Source organism: Micromys minutus, assembly GCF_963924665.1.
Source record: "Micromys minutus genome assembly, chromosome: 20".
Classification (NCBI taxonomy): Eukaryota; Metazoa; Chordata; class Mammalia; order Rodentia; family Muridae; genus Micromys; species Micromys minutus.
Window position 1 is genome coordinate 49,619,910 of NC_137955.1, and position 17,227 is coordinate 49,637,136.

General features: G+C 44.4%; 1 protein-coding gene across 1 annotated transcript in view; it reads right to left on the bottom strand.

Annotated features, from left to right (window-relative positions):
* ADAMTS16 (ADAM metallopeptidase with thrombospondin type 1 motif 16) overlaps positions 1-17,227 on the bottom strand; it is a gene marked incomplete at both ends in the record, with an annotated part of 114,564 nt that overhangs the window by 18,987 nt on the left and 78,350 nt on the right. Inside the window, one exon of the mRNA XM_080933764.1 lies at positions 8,861-8,987. Coding sequence (XP_080789890.1) covers positions 8,861-8,987 — 127 coding nt within the window. The remainder of the gene's footprint in view (positions 1-8,860; positions 8,988-17,227) is intronic.

The window sequence follows — 17,227 nt, forward strand, 5'->3', positions numbered from 1 at the left end:
CTTTCCTACTGAGCATCTTCCCTTTACCACAAATATGTAAGCATGGTGGTCTGATGGTGTCACTCCCTCCGGTGCAGAATTTTCTGATATTCTACCTTGTGGTTCCTTAGATGCTCATACCTGTATAAACATGTAGACGGGATCTTCTCCAGGGTCTTAAGTATACTCCGAGTGCTCTCTGTCTAGTGCATCTGGACTGTGGGAGCCTGGAGCGCTGCTCAGTCCCTGAGGTCTGGGAATGAGGCCAGTGGGAATACTTCAAGGACTTAACCCAGCAGGCTCTAGTCAGGCTCCTTCTCAAGTTCCATGTTAGAGTTGTGGTGACCGAGAAACCACAAATGACCTTAAATTCAATGAGTTTTCAGAGAGAAACCGAAGAAGTTGATTGGACATGCTGATTCTCAGACTCAGTTCCCCAGCCTCCTGACCCACTGTATGAAATCAGCCCATGCCCTTTCCAAATTTCAGTCCCAATCCTCTGCATCAGAGGACACAGGTACAACAAGCACATCCTAATGGGAATACTATTCCATAGTGCCCTCAGGGAGATCAGCTTGCTAAGGAAAACGTGAGCAGATACTAGCCCCAGAAAGCTCTGAATAACCAAGAAGCTATCCACAGAACTTATGAAGCTCAAAAAGAAAGAAGGCCAGAAGGTGGATGCCTCAGTCCTTCTCAGAAGGAAGAACAAAACACTCACGGGAGGAAATAAAGGGACAAATAGAGGAGCAGGAATTGAAAAAAAAAAAAGATCATCCAGAGACTGCCTCACCTGGGGATCCATCCCATATGCAGCCACTAAACCCAAGCACTACTGTTGATGCCAAGTAGTTCTTACTGCCAGGGACCAGATATGGATGCCTCCTCAGAGGCTCTGCCAGAGCCTTACTGATACAGAGGAGGATGCTTGCAGCTAACCATGGGACTGAACATGGGGACCCCAATGAAGGTGCTAGAGAAAGGACTGAAGGAGCTGAAAGAGTCTGCAACCCCATGGGAAGAACATTATCAACCAACAAAACCCTCCATAACTCCCATGGACTAAAACACCAACCATTGAGCACACATGGAGAGACCCATGGCTCCAGTCACATATGTAGCAGAGGATAGCATTGTCTGGCATAAATGAAAGGAGAGGCCTTTGGTCCAGTGAAGGTGCTTTTTCCCAGTGTAGGGGAACTCCAAGGCACTGGGGTGGAGAGGGTGATTGGGAAAGGGAGCACCTTCAAGGAGGCAAGTGGAGGGGGAGGGGAATGAGGGTTGGGAAGGAGATAACATCTGAAATGTAAATACAGAGAATAAACAATAAAATAATTTTTTTAAAAAGAAGGCATCTTCAATAACAAAAAAAAAAATAAAGAAAAAAAAAAATCCCTGAACTTTGTAGTTTCTTGTTTTATATAAAAACCAAGTGTTGTCAGTCAGAGCTGGACAGTGGGGTGTGGATATTCTCACAACTAGGTTCACCATAAAAAGTAAAAGAAAAAAAATTCTGACCATGGTTTTAAGATGTGGCAGGAAAGGTGAGGTACCAAACCAATCCAAACCAAACCAAACCAATCAAAAACCCACCCAGTGGATGGAAGGCAAACCAATCAAAAACCCACCCAGTGGATGGAAGGCACAGCAGACAGACACAGAGGGACCTTACTAGTAGCCACAGGTCACAAGGGCAGATGAAATTACTATAGAAACAGATATCCTCCACTTGATGAAACCCAAATTCCCTGAAGGAAGATGCACAGCTATTTAAAAATAAAGAGAACTGGAGTGCAGAAGCAGGAGCAAAGGCAGAAGACATGAGGCTGATCAGTTATTCATCCCACATGAAACAGGCTGCGAGAAGGAAAGCAGTCTTTGAACCAAGAGTGGTCCCTGCTCAATGAGAGGACAATTCACAGCGAAACTATAACCCCACTGACACAGGGCAATTTTAAAGCCATTTTGAAGTACATTTATGAGGAAATATTAAGAAATGGTGTGATGCTTTGAGACACAGGGCAGACAGAAACAGAGGCATAAAGGATTTAAATAGGCACCCTTAGGAGCTTCCTCCAAAGATCACGCAAACAGCCTTTCTGCAGAACACAGCCCGACGACTAAAAACCTCCATTTCCTAGGTACTGAAGGCCCTCAAGTCCCCCTAGGAAAGAACTTTAACTCTTCTGATTCTACTGTAAGAATGCTTGAAAGAGAAAATCTTCCTCAGGAAACATCTATTAGCTTAGGAGACAGCTTTAAATAACTCCAGGCTTAGAGAATAAAGCAAGGGCACCAGCTGTGCCTGACATCCTACAGAGTTTGATCCTCTCCTTCCCACCTCCCGATCCTCATTAAAGCTTCCGGCTAACATTCCATGCAGGGATCTTGTGAAAACAGACACAGGGTGGTGGTACAGTTGCCTCTTTGGGTGTCATGTATGAATGTTGTATGTAGGTATCTATCCTCTGCCTTCCTGCCTGCCATTTATCTATTAGTTTCTACTTGTATCTATCTGTATATCTATAAAATATTCTCTGAATATTTATATTTTTATATTTTTATATATAATATAAAAATATTCTCTGAATTGTCTGTTTCTCTAAAAATCTGTCTATGATCTACCATACATCTTTCATCTATCATTCATCTAATTATATGTCTAGAAATGTATTGATCGTCTATGTGAACATAGTTCTAATCTATATATTTATTCATGTCTATGGCTTTTTTATATTCTTAGAAAATATTTAAGACACATATCATAGGTTGGATTAGCAGGTGATGGTTATATTGAGTATGAGAATTCTGGAGTTCGTCACACTGAGACCTGGACACTAGCACAAGGAAAATATGATGAAAGATTTATATATATGGTTAACCTGAGAAATGTCTTAAGTTTCCTGAGAAGCAGAAATATTTTTAAATCTCCAAGAGAGTGTAGTACACACACACACACACACACACATGGACACACATGTACACACATACACACACATACACACACATGTTAATCCATCTCACATCATACACTGGCAGTGTTAAGGGTCATAGTGGGGATACTGTTGATAGGTAGGGTATATATAGTAAATCTCTGTCTGTTTTCAACTTACATGAGTCTAAAACTGCCAGAAAAGTCTATTAAATAAATAAGATTACATAGATAACACAGTAAAGTTAAAAAAGAAAAGCAAACTTAAACCCCACAGTATCAAGTAGGGAGGAACCTGCAGAGGCAGATTTCTAGGTGTGAAATGTTACATCCATATCCCAAGAGTTCTCCATCCTTTCTGCCCCAGCATGGTCTCTCTGTCAGTGTTTGGTGATGTATTTAGCATACAAGTCAAGTCTGCCTGGCTCTGGTGCACTCTGCTGAGCCATGTTTGCCATCTGTCTCTCATCAGTGACATCCAAACCTGCTTCTCTTTGCTCAGTCCCATCAGGTGTGCTGTGCTGATGTGAACCAGCATTGCTCCACTGGGGTTGGGGCAGGAAGGCACTGTTCTTCTCGCTGTGGTGTCTGTCTCCCTGCCAGACCATACATTTATGTAGGGCTGCTATTACCTGAACCAGAAGCTCTAGGTTTTAGCTGCCCAGCTAGGTAAAAATTAGTGAGTGCAGAGAAGTGTGGGCATTTGATTTCTCTGTAAACAAAGATGTTAGGTGCTTTTCCCATGGGACAGTGGTGGGGAGGGAATCTCCTTTAGCGTGAAACTACTGCAGGATGGTGGCTGCTCCACTAGCCTTGTTTTCTTGGAGGAACTCCATCCTAGCAGGGCTGTGTGGTACCTCTATCTCTGGAAGTCCTCCTTCCAGCCCATTGCAATATCTAAAGGCCACCATAATGTAATCTAGTATAGCTAAAATCCAGCATACTGTGTGTGGGCATACTTATTTCTCACACGAGTAAAGAAAGCTTTTGAATAGAGCTGTACCCCAACATCCTCGCTCATCCAGGATTTCCTCTGTGGTAACACAAAAGAAACCCTTAACCTGATACCCCAGGAACAGCTTCTGGGCCAAGGGAAACAGACACACAAAACCAAACCAAAGCAAAATAAGGAGACATTCTAACACTATCTCCAAGTGTTCCTGAAGTCAATGCTGAAATAACTGTGGGGATTTGAGCAGGACCAATTATGTCATGTCATCCACAGGGACTGGAGCCTAGTAAAAGTAGTGGACTCCTGGTTCGACATCAGTCACTCAGGGTAGGCAGCAGCAGAGGCAGGCTGTGCTGTGTGTCTCAGCCTCAGGAAGACACCTGCTGAAGTCAGAGGTAAGACATAAGATAGCTGGTTGGCATCATGTGAGCCAAACTGTCTTTTAGGTATCGTCTTCATGGTCATCTCTATGCCTAGCCTTGGTAACCAACATACTACTGGGTGGCTAGTCTTTGTCAGACTCATGAGTATGAGAGATAAGAGGTAGGAAAGAGACAAATACTATCCTCTCTTGCTCTGTCCATAAGTGAACTAATACAACTAGCTTGCTCACTCTTGCATTTCATTTATGCTGTGTGCAATCAAGCCCACTCATCAGAACTACGTACCTCGGTTGCAAAAAGAGAAATTCTGCTAAGGACTTGGTAAGAGGTCATGAGGATGAATAGCAAGTACAGGTGTGACCTCATTCATAGATTTCCCGAGAAAGACTTGAAGTTTGTCCATTTTAAATATCTATCAGAATGTAAATTCTGTACTTGTAGAACTCTGAGAGAGTTCATCGCCACCTGGAAGCTATTTTCACCCAGCCTCAGTTCATCTTCCGGGAAGGTGGGCTATCTGTACTTGTGCTAAGAAAAGAACAGTTCAGGAATTAACACTTGAGGTTTTACATTTAGATACACTGGTGAACAAGGCAATGCATCACACAATTTATAGCTGCTGTTTGAAAGCAAGTGACACAGCACCTGACTTACATTAAGGCGAGGTATGAGTAGGGGATGTGGGTCAGGGATTTGGCCTGCCTGGTTGGACCAAGAGCAGAGACAATGAACAAGAAGAGTCCAGAGCAGTGTTGGCTGCCTCACTCCAGCCCAGGAAGCTTAGCTGGTATCTTTTACCTAAGCCATGGTGCTTAAACTGGCTGGAGTCTGTACACATATATCCAGACAGACTCCCACTCTGCCCAGTTCTACAATCCCACTCCCTACACTTGGCAGAGACAGATGACTCTGAAGGATCCCATCTGAGTGAGTTCACCATGAACCCAGATCCTACACAGGAGGGTCTAGATGCTGACCTGACCCAGAGGCCTATGCTCTCAGCATTAGGATCTGTCTTGTTTATCACCCAAGTTACAGATGGAGTGATTGAAGATATTTTTGAAGTCCCAATCAATGTGCTTAAGAACCCTTCTGAAAGCTGAACACAAACCATCAGATCTTACACTCTGCATTAGAGAGAGGCTCATCAGGAGCACTAACGGGAACGATGGGTGGTTTGTAGCCTCAGAACAAGGCCACTGAACACTAAGGATGTAAAGAGGTCACGTGTACACCTTGAACTGCTGGACAAGTATTCACAGGATTGCTGTGTAATCTCCCAGAATAGAAAGACACCACGATACTGGTATATCCGTGACATTTCTAGTGCCGTGGTAAAACCTCGTGTCTGAAAGTAACTTAAGAGAGGAAGGCTATACATTACTATGTGGTTCCAAAGAGAGAATGCTTACAATGTGGGAAGCATGGTGTGGTGACAGGAACAGGAAGCTGGCCAACCTCATGCTTACCCAACACAGGAGAGAGAGAATAGGCAGTGGGACAAGGCCATAAACCCTCAGAGTCACCCATACTGACGCTAAGCTGAACTTCTTCAAGGCTCTAGGACCTTCTCCTAAGGAACTACCACTGGTTAGCCAAGCCTTTAAATTCACGACTCTAGGAGGGACATTTTGTGTTCAAACTCAACACACCCGGACAAGAGGAATATGTCACCTTTACAATTCATAGAAAAACAAATCATCTTCAGGAAAGTCTATTGTCTGCAACTCAGCTGTGAAGTGCAGTGATTAGATGAACAGACTCTGTAGGGACCAGTGTGGTTCAAGTTCGCCTTTTCTGCTTTGCCCTTCCTAATTCTTGTAATAGAAACAAAAAACTATTGATAAGAATGCTTCTTTATCTGCAGATAAGATGACCAAAAGCCATGAGTTTAACATGGATTGTCTCAAGCCCCACCTTATCTTATAGGGGTGGCTCCATTTTGATCTGGGTGCTATCCAATCAGAAGGTAGGTGGAACAGGTCTTTCTCCCAGCTGCACTTTTGTGGGGTGTGCCATGCCACCTGCTGCTGTGTGGTCAGTTCTCCAGCCCAGCCATAGTTCAGGATTCATAGCCCCTCTCTGTAGGAGCTCCTTGTAGCAAGAGTCTCTTGCTGCTCAGCTAACTAGAAACCTATGGACTCCCACAGCTTGACGGAGATGAAGAACAAACTCAGCACCGGATCAGGAGCCACTTCCTTCTGATGAACTGCCTAACCCTTTGACTGTGGATATCAGACAGACAGACACACGGTGAGGAGAAGCAGCACTACTCTCTGTCAGTGATCCAGTTGTAAGTAATCAGCAAGGTGCTACTAATACAAGTCAGGCGTCCCATATGATTACAGGAACTAAAACCCTCCTGTCAGTTAGTGGTTTGAAGTCAGCAGTAAGAATTTTGTTTTGTCTCAGAATGCTTTCTCTCACATAATGATCTATTATTAGAAGATAATCTAACTGTTCTAAAATCTAAACTGTATCAAGGAGGTAGATAAGAAGTCCTCAGGAAACTGGGGACCCCACAATCAAGTGTATTCTATGTGCTGTTGGATACAACAGATCACACCTCAACCCCTGTCCCTAGACTGACCCTTTGGTCAGTGAATATGGCTCTTTGTTCATTAGACATTGGCACTTGATGGAACTTTCCTAAGAGCTATCAGAGTGAGTGGCATACATTATACCAAAAACATGAAATGCAGAGGTGTCTTTGACTGTGGTTATCAGAAAGACAAAGACAGCAGAGACATGGTAAGGAGAGTCAGCCCTACTCTCTGTAAGTGAGCCAGTTGTGAGTCATCAGCAAGGCACTAATACACGTCAGTGGTCCCATGTGATTACAGGAACCCTCCTGTCGGCTGGTGGTGTCAATTAGAACTCAGGTGCAGAGACAGCTGTCCACAGGGAAAGGGCTACCACAGCACATGACAAGGCTTTTGTCTTTTTGGAACTAGCCAGGTTCCTCTGAACTCTTTCCGAAAACCCTAACTCAAGATCAAGGAGATGATACTTTATGATACTAGTTCCTCTGATACGTCTGCCGGAGCAGAGCAGGACTTCCAGAAGGCAGCTCTCCACCCTCTTCCTCACAAAGGATAGATGTCCACCCTCTCCAGGAGACAGGAACATGGCATCCATGAGGACAATGAGCAAGCAGAGGTGTACTTCCGGAGGTTCAAGCAGTGTCTCACATTGAGGGATTTCCTATGCACTTGCCCCTCCATCCTCCAGTCTCTCATATACCTGTCTGCTCTGGCCAGGTGGCAGCTGAGCTTGGCTCATGCTGGACTCCTTCCTGCATCAGCTACCACTGAGATCACCGACTGACACCTGTCCTGGCTTCATTTCATGTCCCTGGTGACCTGTTGTGCCTCTTATCCCTCTTTCCCTTTGATGGCAGCCTTCTTTTCTTCTGTAGTCAGTGGTGGCCTGTTTCTGCTTCTCGTCTGTCCGCCGGGTTAACTTCTTAACATTCTGGGCTTGACATGGCTGTTCTTGAAGACAAGTGCAGGCCCACAACAAGTCCACGGCATGATGTGCTCTTTCCGTCTGGCTCAGCCCACAAGACACTCAGGTCGATTTTACCAAACCTCTGGGCTACACAGGCAAGATGTAAAGCCAGTGCTATTAAAATATATTGTCCCCAGTTCCCATGGATGCCAGGACCACCACTGTGGTACAAATCCTAGGAGGGCATCCAAGAGACCTTGGTAATGAAAGGTTTACTAAATCCAGTGTAATTTCTGACCAGCATCTGTGGGCTGTGATGTCAAGGAACCATGGCTGAAGCAGGGCTGCCGGCCTAGAAAGGTAGTAGTGCTCAGAGGGCATCACTCCTGAGAGGATATCATTTTCTGGAGAAGGCCCTGACCTTGACAGAGGCAACTCTAAAATTCTTAGGTGTTGTGTGTGTCTCCATTGCTATGCTGAGAAGGAGGCCAGGTTCACTTGGAGCTCTAAGGAGAGTGGAGGGAGGGCCAGAAGCCTCACCCTTTATTGCCATACTCTGTGGATCTTTACATAAAGATAGTTTTGGATTGCGTGCCTTTGGCTCATGAAGATAGAATTTCATCATCTCAAGAGATTTTTCACTTCCCATTGTGACCCATCCCCATAAGGACAAAGATAGTGAAGCCTCAGGATGAGGTCTTACATGTTTCTCAGGAACTTGCCCAACCCCACATCTCAGAGAACAGAGGAGTGGGAGTCTCGAAGGCAGAAATGGAGATGACAGACAACTTGGCTCACCTGTGAACATGAGTATAACCATAGGTTCCAAAGAGCTTACGAGCTGGGTGGGCCTTGGGTGTGGCACTTCCAATACCTGTTTCTCACTAAGTAAACAGTAAGCAGCCGTGACTGACACCACAGGCTTTGGGAGAATCCATCACTATCACAATGGCACATGCTCATTAAAACAATAGGACGTTATCAGAAGAACCCCCTTTACAGGTGAAAGACTTTTCAGGCTATTTCTTGCCCCAAAGACTTTTGTCCTGGCCCTTCATTCAGGCTGTTCATCTGTTAGCCTCTTTGCTACGATGAACCAGGGCTGACAATGACTGACTCTTGTTCTCTAGACTCAAGGGTTCTGTGAACCCTGAGACTTCTTACCTGGGAGGACAAGCTGCCACTTTGCAGGGCACCAGCCCTGGGACAGGTTGTGTCTTGGGGTTGCAGAAGGATGCATTCACCAGGACCTTCAGGTCTCTGTAGCATCCCGCCTTTGAGCTCATCTTACCTGTGGAGAAAGAGGATGTGTTGAAGACTTGAAAATCTTTTGAAAAGCCTGAACCAAGCTTCCATGCCTCTTGTGTTAATGTCCAAACATTTCAGGACTTACACACGTTTCCCCTATGTTTTAACATCTTTAAATTCCATATGTTCTGGGCAAGGAATACAGTTGAACTCTGTAGGGTGCTTTCCTAGCAAGCGTGGTACCTGGGTTCAATCCCCAGTACTGTGACAAACAGTAGAAATAAAATCATAAGTAAGTATAATACCTTTTAACAACCACGCTGTCTTTCATATGATGAAATAAAGTCACTTTGCAAAAGAGTCAATTTACTCCAATATAATTTTAAAATTTAATTAAAAACTGTTTGTATGAATACTGCATTTATACCATTTCCACCTCTTTCCTTTCTTCTCTCATTCCCCTCACTCTCTCTCAAATTCATGACCTCATCATCTTTATTACTATATATATATATATATATGACCTACTGAGTTTATTGAATAACTAGTAATATTAATTATGTTACTTTCATATTTCTGTTTATGAAATGACAAGAGGAACCAATTGCTAATGAATGAATCAGAAACAAGAAAATGATAAGGAGCTCATCAGCTGAGAAGCCACAGTTAAATATCCCAGGGCCACACACTGAACACCTAACTTTTCACACTTATGCCTCAGGAATTGTAGCAAGAGGTCACCGTGGAAAGTTGATCTGCTGCTCAGTCTCCGTACCTATCCTAGCTAAGGCTTTGTGAGCATCCCATAATATACTCAATGTTTCAGTGAACAACTTAGGACGTGTACCAGAGATCAGGGATAGCCAAATGCAGAGACAGAATTCAGAATGGTGAATGCTAGGGCAGGAAGCAGAGCCAACAGGGGCTTGATGCTTAATGAACACAGAGGTCTGAGGGGGGGAGGGATAAAAATGTCCTGGTGATGCAAAGTGGTAATGATTGTACAGCAAGGTAAATGCCTTGTAAGTGACATCAAACTGCACTCTCAAAAATGCTTAAAGCAGTAAATTCCATTAGTATATGTATATATGACTTTATATAGTCATGATATAAAAATAGGCTTTTTCTAGACATATACTTTGAAACACAATAATTAAATTATTTTCAACAGGAAAGTAAAAGAAAACATTAGAATCGGCATAAGATAAACACAAACATGTAAACACAGATGAATAGTTGGGTTTGAGAAACCGGTAAAGGCATCATACTTGTTCCTGAGGATCATCCCTTCTTCACCCAGCAGCCTTCCTTTGTGGGACTCAGTCTGACTTCTCAGGACATGTCCTTTCAACCTCATGCCTATCCATCAATCTTGGTAGAATGCAGCTTGACATCTTATGTCCCTGTCGACCTAAGCCTGTTGGTCCTAGATGGTTAGAGCTTTCCTCGAGAAAATGGACCAGATGGTGTCCAGGAGGCAAAGAAATCCAGCAATTGCGATCCCTCCCTTTCACAGTGAGCTGAGCACTTGAAAAGGAATGAAAGTCTCTAAGTGCACACGAGAACCAGGCTTGACAGTTTTATACTGCTTCATCTGGAGCAGTGAGGCCATCGGCAGAAATGTCGCACTTCTTGGAGTGAGTTTTCTCAAGAAGCTAGAGAACAATTCTCCTGAATTCAAAACCAGGATCCTCTACAAACCCATAGGTCAGAGCCCCAGCCCCCACCTTATGACACTTCTGTAGAAGGCAGCCTTCACCTATAGCCATTGACCTTTGTACAGTTACTTGGAAGTGAGCTGAAGTAACTCTATGTAAAATATAAATTAAATCTGTCCCCTTTTGGGATTCCTCAAGTAAGAAATTTGAAATGATTTGATTTTAATGATTTATGATGAGGGTGGTTTATTTGCAAATTCAACTTTGATAAATAAAAAGTACTCTGTAAAACTGAAAGGATACTAATGTAAATATATTAAATCTTGAATACTAATCATGAGAAAATAAGATGTCATCACACACAATGCTTTCAAGAATTAAACACAGATTGAATTGGCATGCACTGAAGGTGATCCTCAATCCCTAAAGGGAATTGTATTAAATTATATATGATATATTATATACATCATACAAAATATATAAAATATATATTTAATATAAATATTATATACAATATATTATATATGATATACATATATGAGCAATGTAAGTATTCTGGTGAGTTTGTAACTCCATGTTCTTTTCTGGGAGTCACAGAGTGGTCTCAGGGTCCACCTGGGGTGGCGTAGGTTTCCTGTAAGCAGAGTGGGTGTGATAATATAGCACAGATGCCCAAACATCAGCTCTGCTGATGAGTCAGGTCCTGCTGTACATAGAGATGAGAGATAGAGAGGAACCTGAGCCCCTCCAGTGGTCACAGGACCCACTCAGTGACACCCAGTGAGAGTGGTATTCTAGGTGTGGGCAGGATTGAGAGGAGGAATGGAGACCATTGATGGGCCTCACACTGAGGAGCCCCATGGAAGGAAACTCTACTTCGAGTCAACTCGGTATGACAGAAAGGGTCATGTGGGCTGTCATGTCACAAGCTGCATACCTAGAGACATCCCTGAAATTGTTATGATCATGACCTGACCAGCTTGTGTCTTTACTTGGTTCTGTCGGGCATTGGTGGTTATTATTCTACAGATAAATTTTCTCTCCACAACAGACTTCCTACAGCCGAGTGATACTGTGCTGCTGTTCTGTGATGTCCTCTTGTGCTCTAGCCTGTCCTCCTGATATGCTCTGCATCTGGAAGGCTGTTCTCCATTGCCTTGACTCTGGCCTTACCTATGTGATTGCTTTGTCTAGTAGGTTGCTTTCCACATCTTCAAATCAGACCTGTTTGCATCTTTGCACTGTTAAAATGTTGGATTCAGCCTGTAAATGTCAGTAGGAGTGGGAATTCTATTAACAGAAATTCTTGTCCTAGACAAGATCCCTATTAGAGCCATATGTGTGGGTGGGTTGTTCAGGGTCCCCAGTTCCCAGTCTCAAGTTCTAGGGGATTTTATTCCCACTAATTCTCTTCAACACATATTCCAAGCTTCTGCTATGACTTCCTCCTCAGTGCCCCTGGGAGATGCTCTCTGGCCATTCTTAGCTTCTGTGTTCAGAATACTTACTGCATTTCTTTTGGAAACGATTTCTTTCAGGGTAATTGTTTCTCTGTGGTGACTCTTGAACAATAACACAAAGTTCGCTGGGAAACATGCACAAATACAGCATGTATGGAGAGAAATTTCACCGCAGAATCACAATGGAAAGTGTTGCCTGCTTCACCAGGGACCCTTGTCTTCTTTATTAAATAATTCTGGCACATACATCTTGTCTCTTATGATAGTGAACTCCTTTCCTGCTGTCCTGAAGCCAGGGAAATCTGGAGGACTGGGAGCAGATGGTTAATGGCTGAAGCCCAACAGTTTACACAGTTTATTGGCCTGTGGGCGATGAAGCCTTTGTAGGTAGCCATATATCTGCTGCAGCACGTATCTCTTTCTAGATCCCAATATATCCTTTCTGCCATGAGAGGCTCAGCCTCAGACAGACCACAGCATGAAGGAAGTCCTGGCTAGGGCCTGCGGGGACATACAAACTTCATTTTACTCTTGATCTATATTATGTTATTGATTAACAAAGACCACAGAAAGGTTCTCTTCTTTGCAGCTACTCCTCTGCATCTTCATCCATCAGAGTCTAGGATCTTCAGTCTTCTCCTCATCTCAGCATTGATGTTGAAAGAATCCTTAGCATCCCTACCCTCTGTGAGTTTCTGTGCTTTCAGTGTTTGCCTCTCCACCCCTCCCAGCCTCAGGAATTCCTCATGCCCCTGCAGAAAGATCCTCAGAGTAGTAATATAATATCTTCCCAAAGTTCCCTCTACTAAATTGTAGTGAAATTAATTTTCTATTTTGTTAGTTGCATTAATATGAGAACTTGAGTGGTTTTAGAAGAAGCATTACATGCAGGAAATGCAGATCCTTAACCAGAATAAGTATTCACTCTAGTAAAAAAGAAAATGTTGTCCTTTCCGTAGAGGAAGTGGTCCAATGTAGTCAACCTGCCACAAGGTTGCTTGCTGGTCACCTCGAGGAATGGTGCCATATCTGGGGCTCAGTGTTGGTCTTTGCTGTTGGCAAATCTGGTGGGATTCAGCATCAGCCATAGCCAAGTCAGCCTTGGTGAGTGGAAGTTCATGTCATTGAGCCCAAGCATAACCTCCATCTCGGCCACCATGGGCACTTTGTTCATGTGCCATTGAGCAAAGACAGATGGCTATGTTGACTGTTTAAAGAATAGGTCATCTTATCCACTTGATTATTGAACTCCTCATCTGAAGTCACCTTTTGATGATCATTTACCCTTTGCCTGTTTGGAGAGATCTATCCACGTACTTCTTCCCCAGATGTCTTTCTCACCAATTTTTCAGTCATGATCTTTCCAGGTCCCTGACCATGCAGCCAATCCATTGGCTACAGCCCATGAGTCAGTGAACAATCGAACTTCTGTCCACTTCTTCTTTCAAACAAACTGTAATACCATGTGTACTACCCGAATTTTGCCCAATGCGAAGATTTCCTTTCACCAGTATCTTTCAGGATTGTCCCAGAAAAGGGGGTTGCAATGCTGAAGCTGTCCATCTCTGGGCGGTGCCCGTATAACATGCAGAACCATCAACAAGCCAGTCCTGTTCTTCTCTTCTTTAGTCAACAGATGATGAGAAATACCCCATGAGGCTACAGGTACATGCTTGGCAGGAGATGTCATTGTAACAGGAGTAGAAACCATAGGCATTTGGGCAACTTCTTTATATAACTTGTTTGTGCCTTCAGGACCTGCTCAGGCCTGATTTTATATAGATTACTTCCATTTGATAATTGACTGCTGCTCCTCCTTTATGACTTGATGGGTCCAACAACACTCAGCCCATGATGCCTTTCACAGCCCCACAGTGCCTGGTCCCTTTCACTATCAAGAGAGAAAGACAAAGCGTAGTGGGTCTACATGGATTCTGGAGATAGCACATTGCTCACTTGAGCGAGTTTCTCAGGCATATTTACCAAGTGTCTCACAAAGCTGCTAGCCTTGTGTGGGGCCTGGAATAGGAGAAGGCTCGTCAACAGGTTCAGGCTGCTATGCAGGCTGCTCTACCACTTGGACCACATGCTCCAGCAGACCTGAAGTTACTTGAGGCGTCTGTGTCAGATAGACATACTGTTTGAGCCTTTGGCAGGCCCCTGTAGGTAAATCACAGAAGAGTCCTTTGGATTTTGGCTCAAATCTCTACCACCATCTACAGACGACTATTCTCCTGCTGAAAAACAGCTCTTGGGTCATAGCGGAAACTGAATGTTTCACAATAGGACACCAAGTTACAGTGCTGTGGGGCTGTGGGCTGTGAAAGGCACCCTGGGCCCCGGTCGAGAGAGGTTGAAGCACCAGTGACCCTAAGGGACAGTACGTGCTTCCCTAAAACTCCTGGGTAACCAGGCTGCCATCACAAGCCACAAACCTCCATGGATTTGTGGCCTCAGTCACGTAGGGCAACACCCCAAGCCCCTCCTCCACAGGTAAAGATGTGAGCACAGGTCACATAGGCTCAAGACAGATCTTCATTTTAATGAAGGCCCGGAGGGCTTAGCCTATAAGCTTTTCTTCCCAGACACTCCTCCCTGCAAAAGGTATTTAATCTCAGACCCACCCTGAGAAGTTGGGGTATGGTTTTACTGGTCCACTTTCTGCCATGACAATTAAACATCTTAAACCCATGGACTGCCTCTTTCCATCAGGACCCACCGAAGGAGCAGTTAGAGAAGGTCTTCACCCACAGAGCTGCTGACTAATCTTCCGAAGAAATCCTCTCTGCATTCCTAGTCATGGCTGCCATCAGACCAAGCATGCAGCCAACTGCTGTCGAGCCAAGGACCCACGTGGAACCAGCCAGAGCTCCCCACGTTTCCTCTTGGCCTCCGGCTAGATCCTGCCCGCGGGGTCCCCACTACATTCTCAGCTCTTTTATGGTATCCAGTAGCACCTGGGTTTCCAGGAGTCTGGGAACCAGCAGGCCCCAGTCTTCTCACAGGCCAGGGGCGGGGGAGGCCTGAGCGAGCTCCCAATGTCTGTCCCATGACTCAGACCATGCTTCCCCACCCGGAAGTGGTGTCTCTTCCACTTCCCACAACCCGACACCCACCAGGTGATGGCATGGATTAACTCCTCAGAGTTCTGCCTCCCCCACTCTGTCTTCCCCTCCTGCCCGCAGCTGCCTGAGCCCTGTAGCAGAGCAAACGTGCACCTCCCCCACCACATATCCAATAAAGTGCAATAAATTATCTTTCGCCTTAGAGGGTATATTTCTGCATGTCGCACACCACTGGTCCCCCTATTGATTTCACCGATGCAGAAAGTTCTTGAATTTTGGTTGGATTAATTTCCCAACCTCTGATATACCTATGTGTCACCAGTGTATCCAAAGTGGTTGCCACCTCCGGCTCACTTGGTCCAGTCAGCATAATGTCATCAATACAGAGTACTAATGTGTTATTATGTGGAAGTGACAGTTGATCAAGGTCACTTCAAACTAAGTATGGCTCAGGGCAGGAGAGTTAATATATCCTTGAGGCAAAACTGTAAAGGTATACTGCTGGCCTTGCCAACTGAAAGCAAATTACTTCTGGTGGTCTTTATGGACAGGTACTGAGAAGAAGACATTTGCTAGATCAAGGTGCCAGGAGATGTGTTAATTTGCTTAAGTAAGGAAGCTGCACCTGGTCCAGCAGCTGCAATCAGAGTTACTACCTGATTTAGTTTTCCATAGTCACCTGTCATTCTCCATGATCCATCTGTCTTCTGCACTGGCCAGACAGGAGAGTTAAAGGGAGATGTGGTGGGAGCCACCACCCCTGCATCTTTCAAGTCCTTGATAGTGGCAGTGATTTCTGCAATTTCTCCAGGAATCCAATACTGGTTTTGATTCAGTATTTTCTTTGGCAGAGGCAACTCTAAAGGCTTCTATAACCCTCACTCCACAGGTCAGGGAACCAATGTGAGAATTTAGCAATCTTCTAAGTATACCTATCCCAATTATACATTCTGGAGCTGGGGAAATGACCACAGGATGAATTCGAGGACCTACTGGACCTACTGTGAGTCAGATGTCAGCTGAAACATCATCACCTGGCCTTCATAAGCCCCTACATTAACTGGAGCACCACAATGTTTCTTAGGATCTCCCAGAATCAGGATCAGTTCAGAACAAGTATCCAACAGACCCCAGAAAGTCTGATTAGTTCCTTCTCCCCTGTGTACAGTTACCCTTGTAAAAGGCCATAGGTCCCTCTGTGGAAGAACTGGAGAACGGCTAACAGCAAAACGTTTAGATGCCAGATACCTGCTGAGAAAAAGTGCTATCAGGGGGGTGGAACCAGCCCAGGAGAAAGAGGTTTGTTGTAGTCAAGGAGTTGGAGATCTGAAGGGCCCTTTGCCATCAGACATGGAGATGCAGAGTTTGGACTTTGTCCAGCTAGGTTTTAATTCTTGCTGTGGTCCAGTATTTTCTCACCATGACATTTTGGAATGGTAATGCATATCCTATAATATTAGAAGTATGTGATCTGCTTTTTTATTTTGATTTTATAGGTAATTACAGTTAAGTGGTTGGATGAATCTCAGAAGAGACTTTAAACATTGGACTTTTAACATTGTTGAGACTGCTTGCTATATATAGACTATAGGGATTTTGAAGTTGTACTAAGTGCATTTTGCATTGTGCTATGTTTAGGCATGGCCCCCATAGATTCATGTTTGAAAAAGCCTATGGGGACCAGAAAGTATAATGTGGTGGTTTGAATGTGCTTGGCCCAGGGAATGGCACTATTAGGAGATGTGGCATTGTGGAGTAGGTATGGACTTGGAGGAAGTGTGTCACTGTGGGTGTGGGCTTTAAGACCCTTTTTCTAGCTGCCTGGAAGCCAGTCTTGTCCTTGTTTCCTTCTGAAAAAGATGCAGAACTTCCAGTTCCGCCAGAACCATATGTGTCTGGATGTTGCCGTCTTTCCTGCCTTGATGATAATGGAGTGAGCCTCTGAACCTGTAAGCCAGACCCAATTAAATGTTGTTCTTGATAAGAGTTGCCTTGGTCATAGTGTCTCTTTACGGCAATGGAAACACTAAGACACCTTGGAAACCAAAACTAAACTCTTGCATGTGTTTGGGGGAATCAATCCACATTGAAATGAGGAGG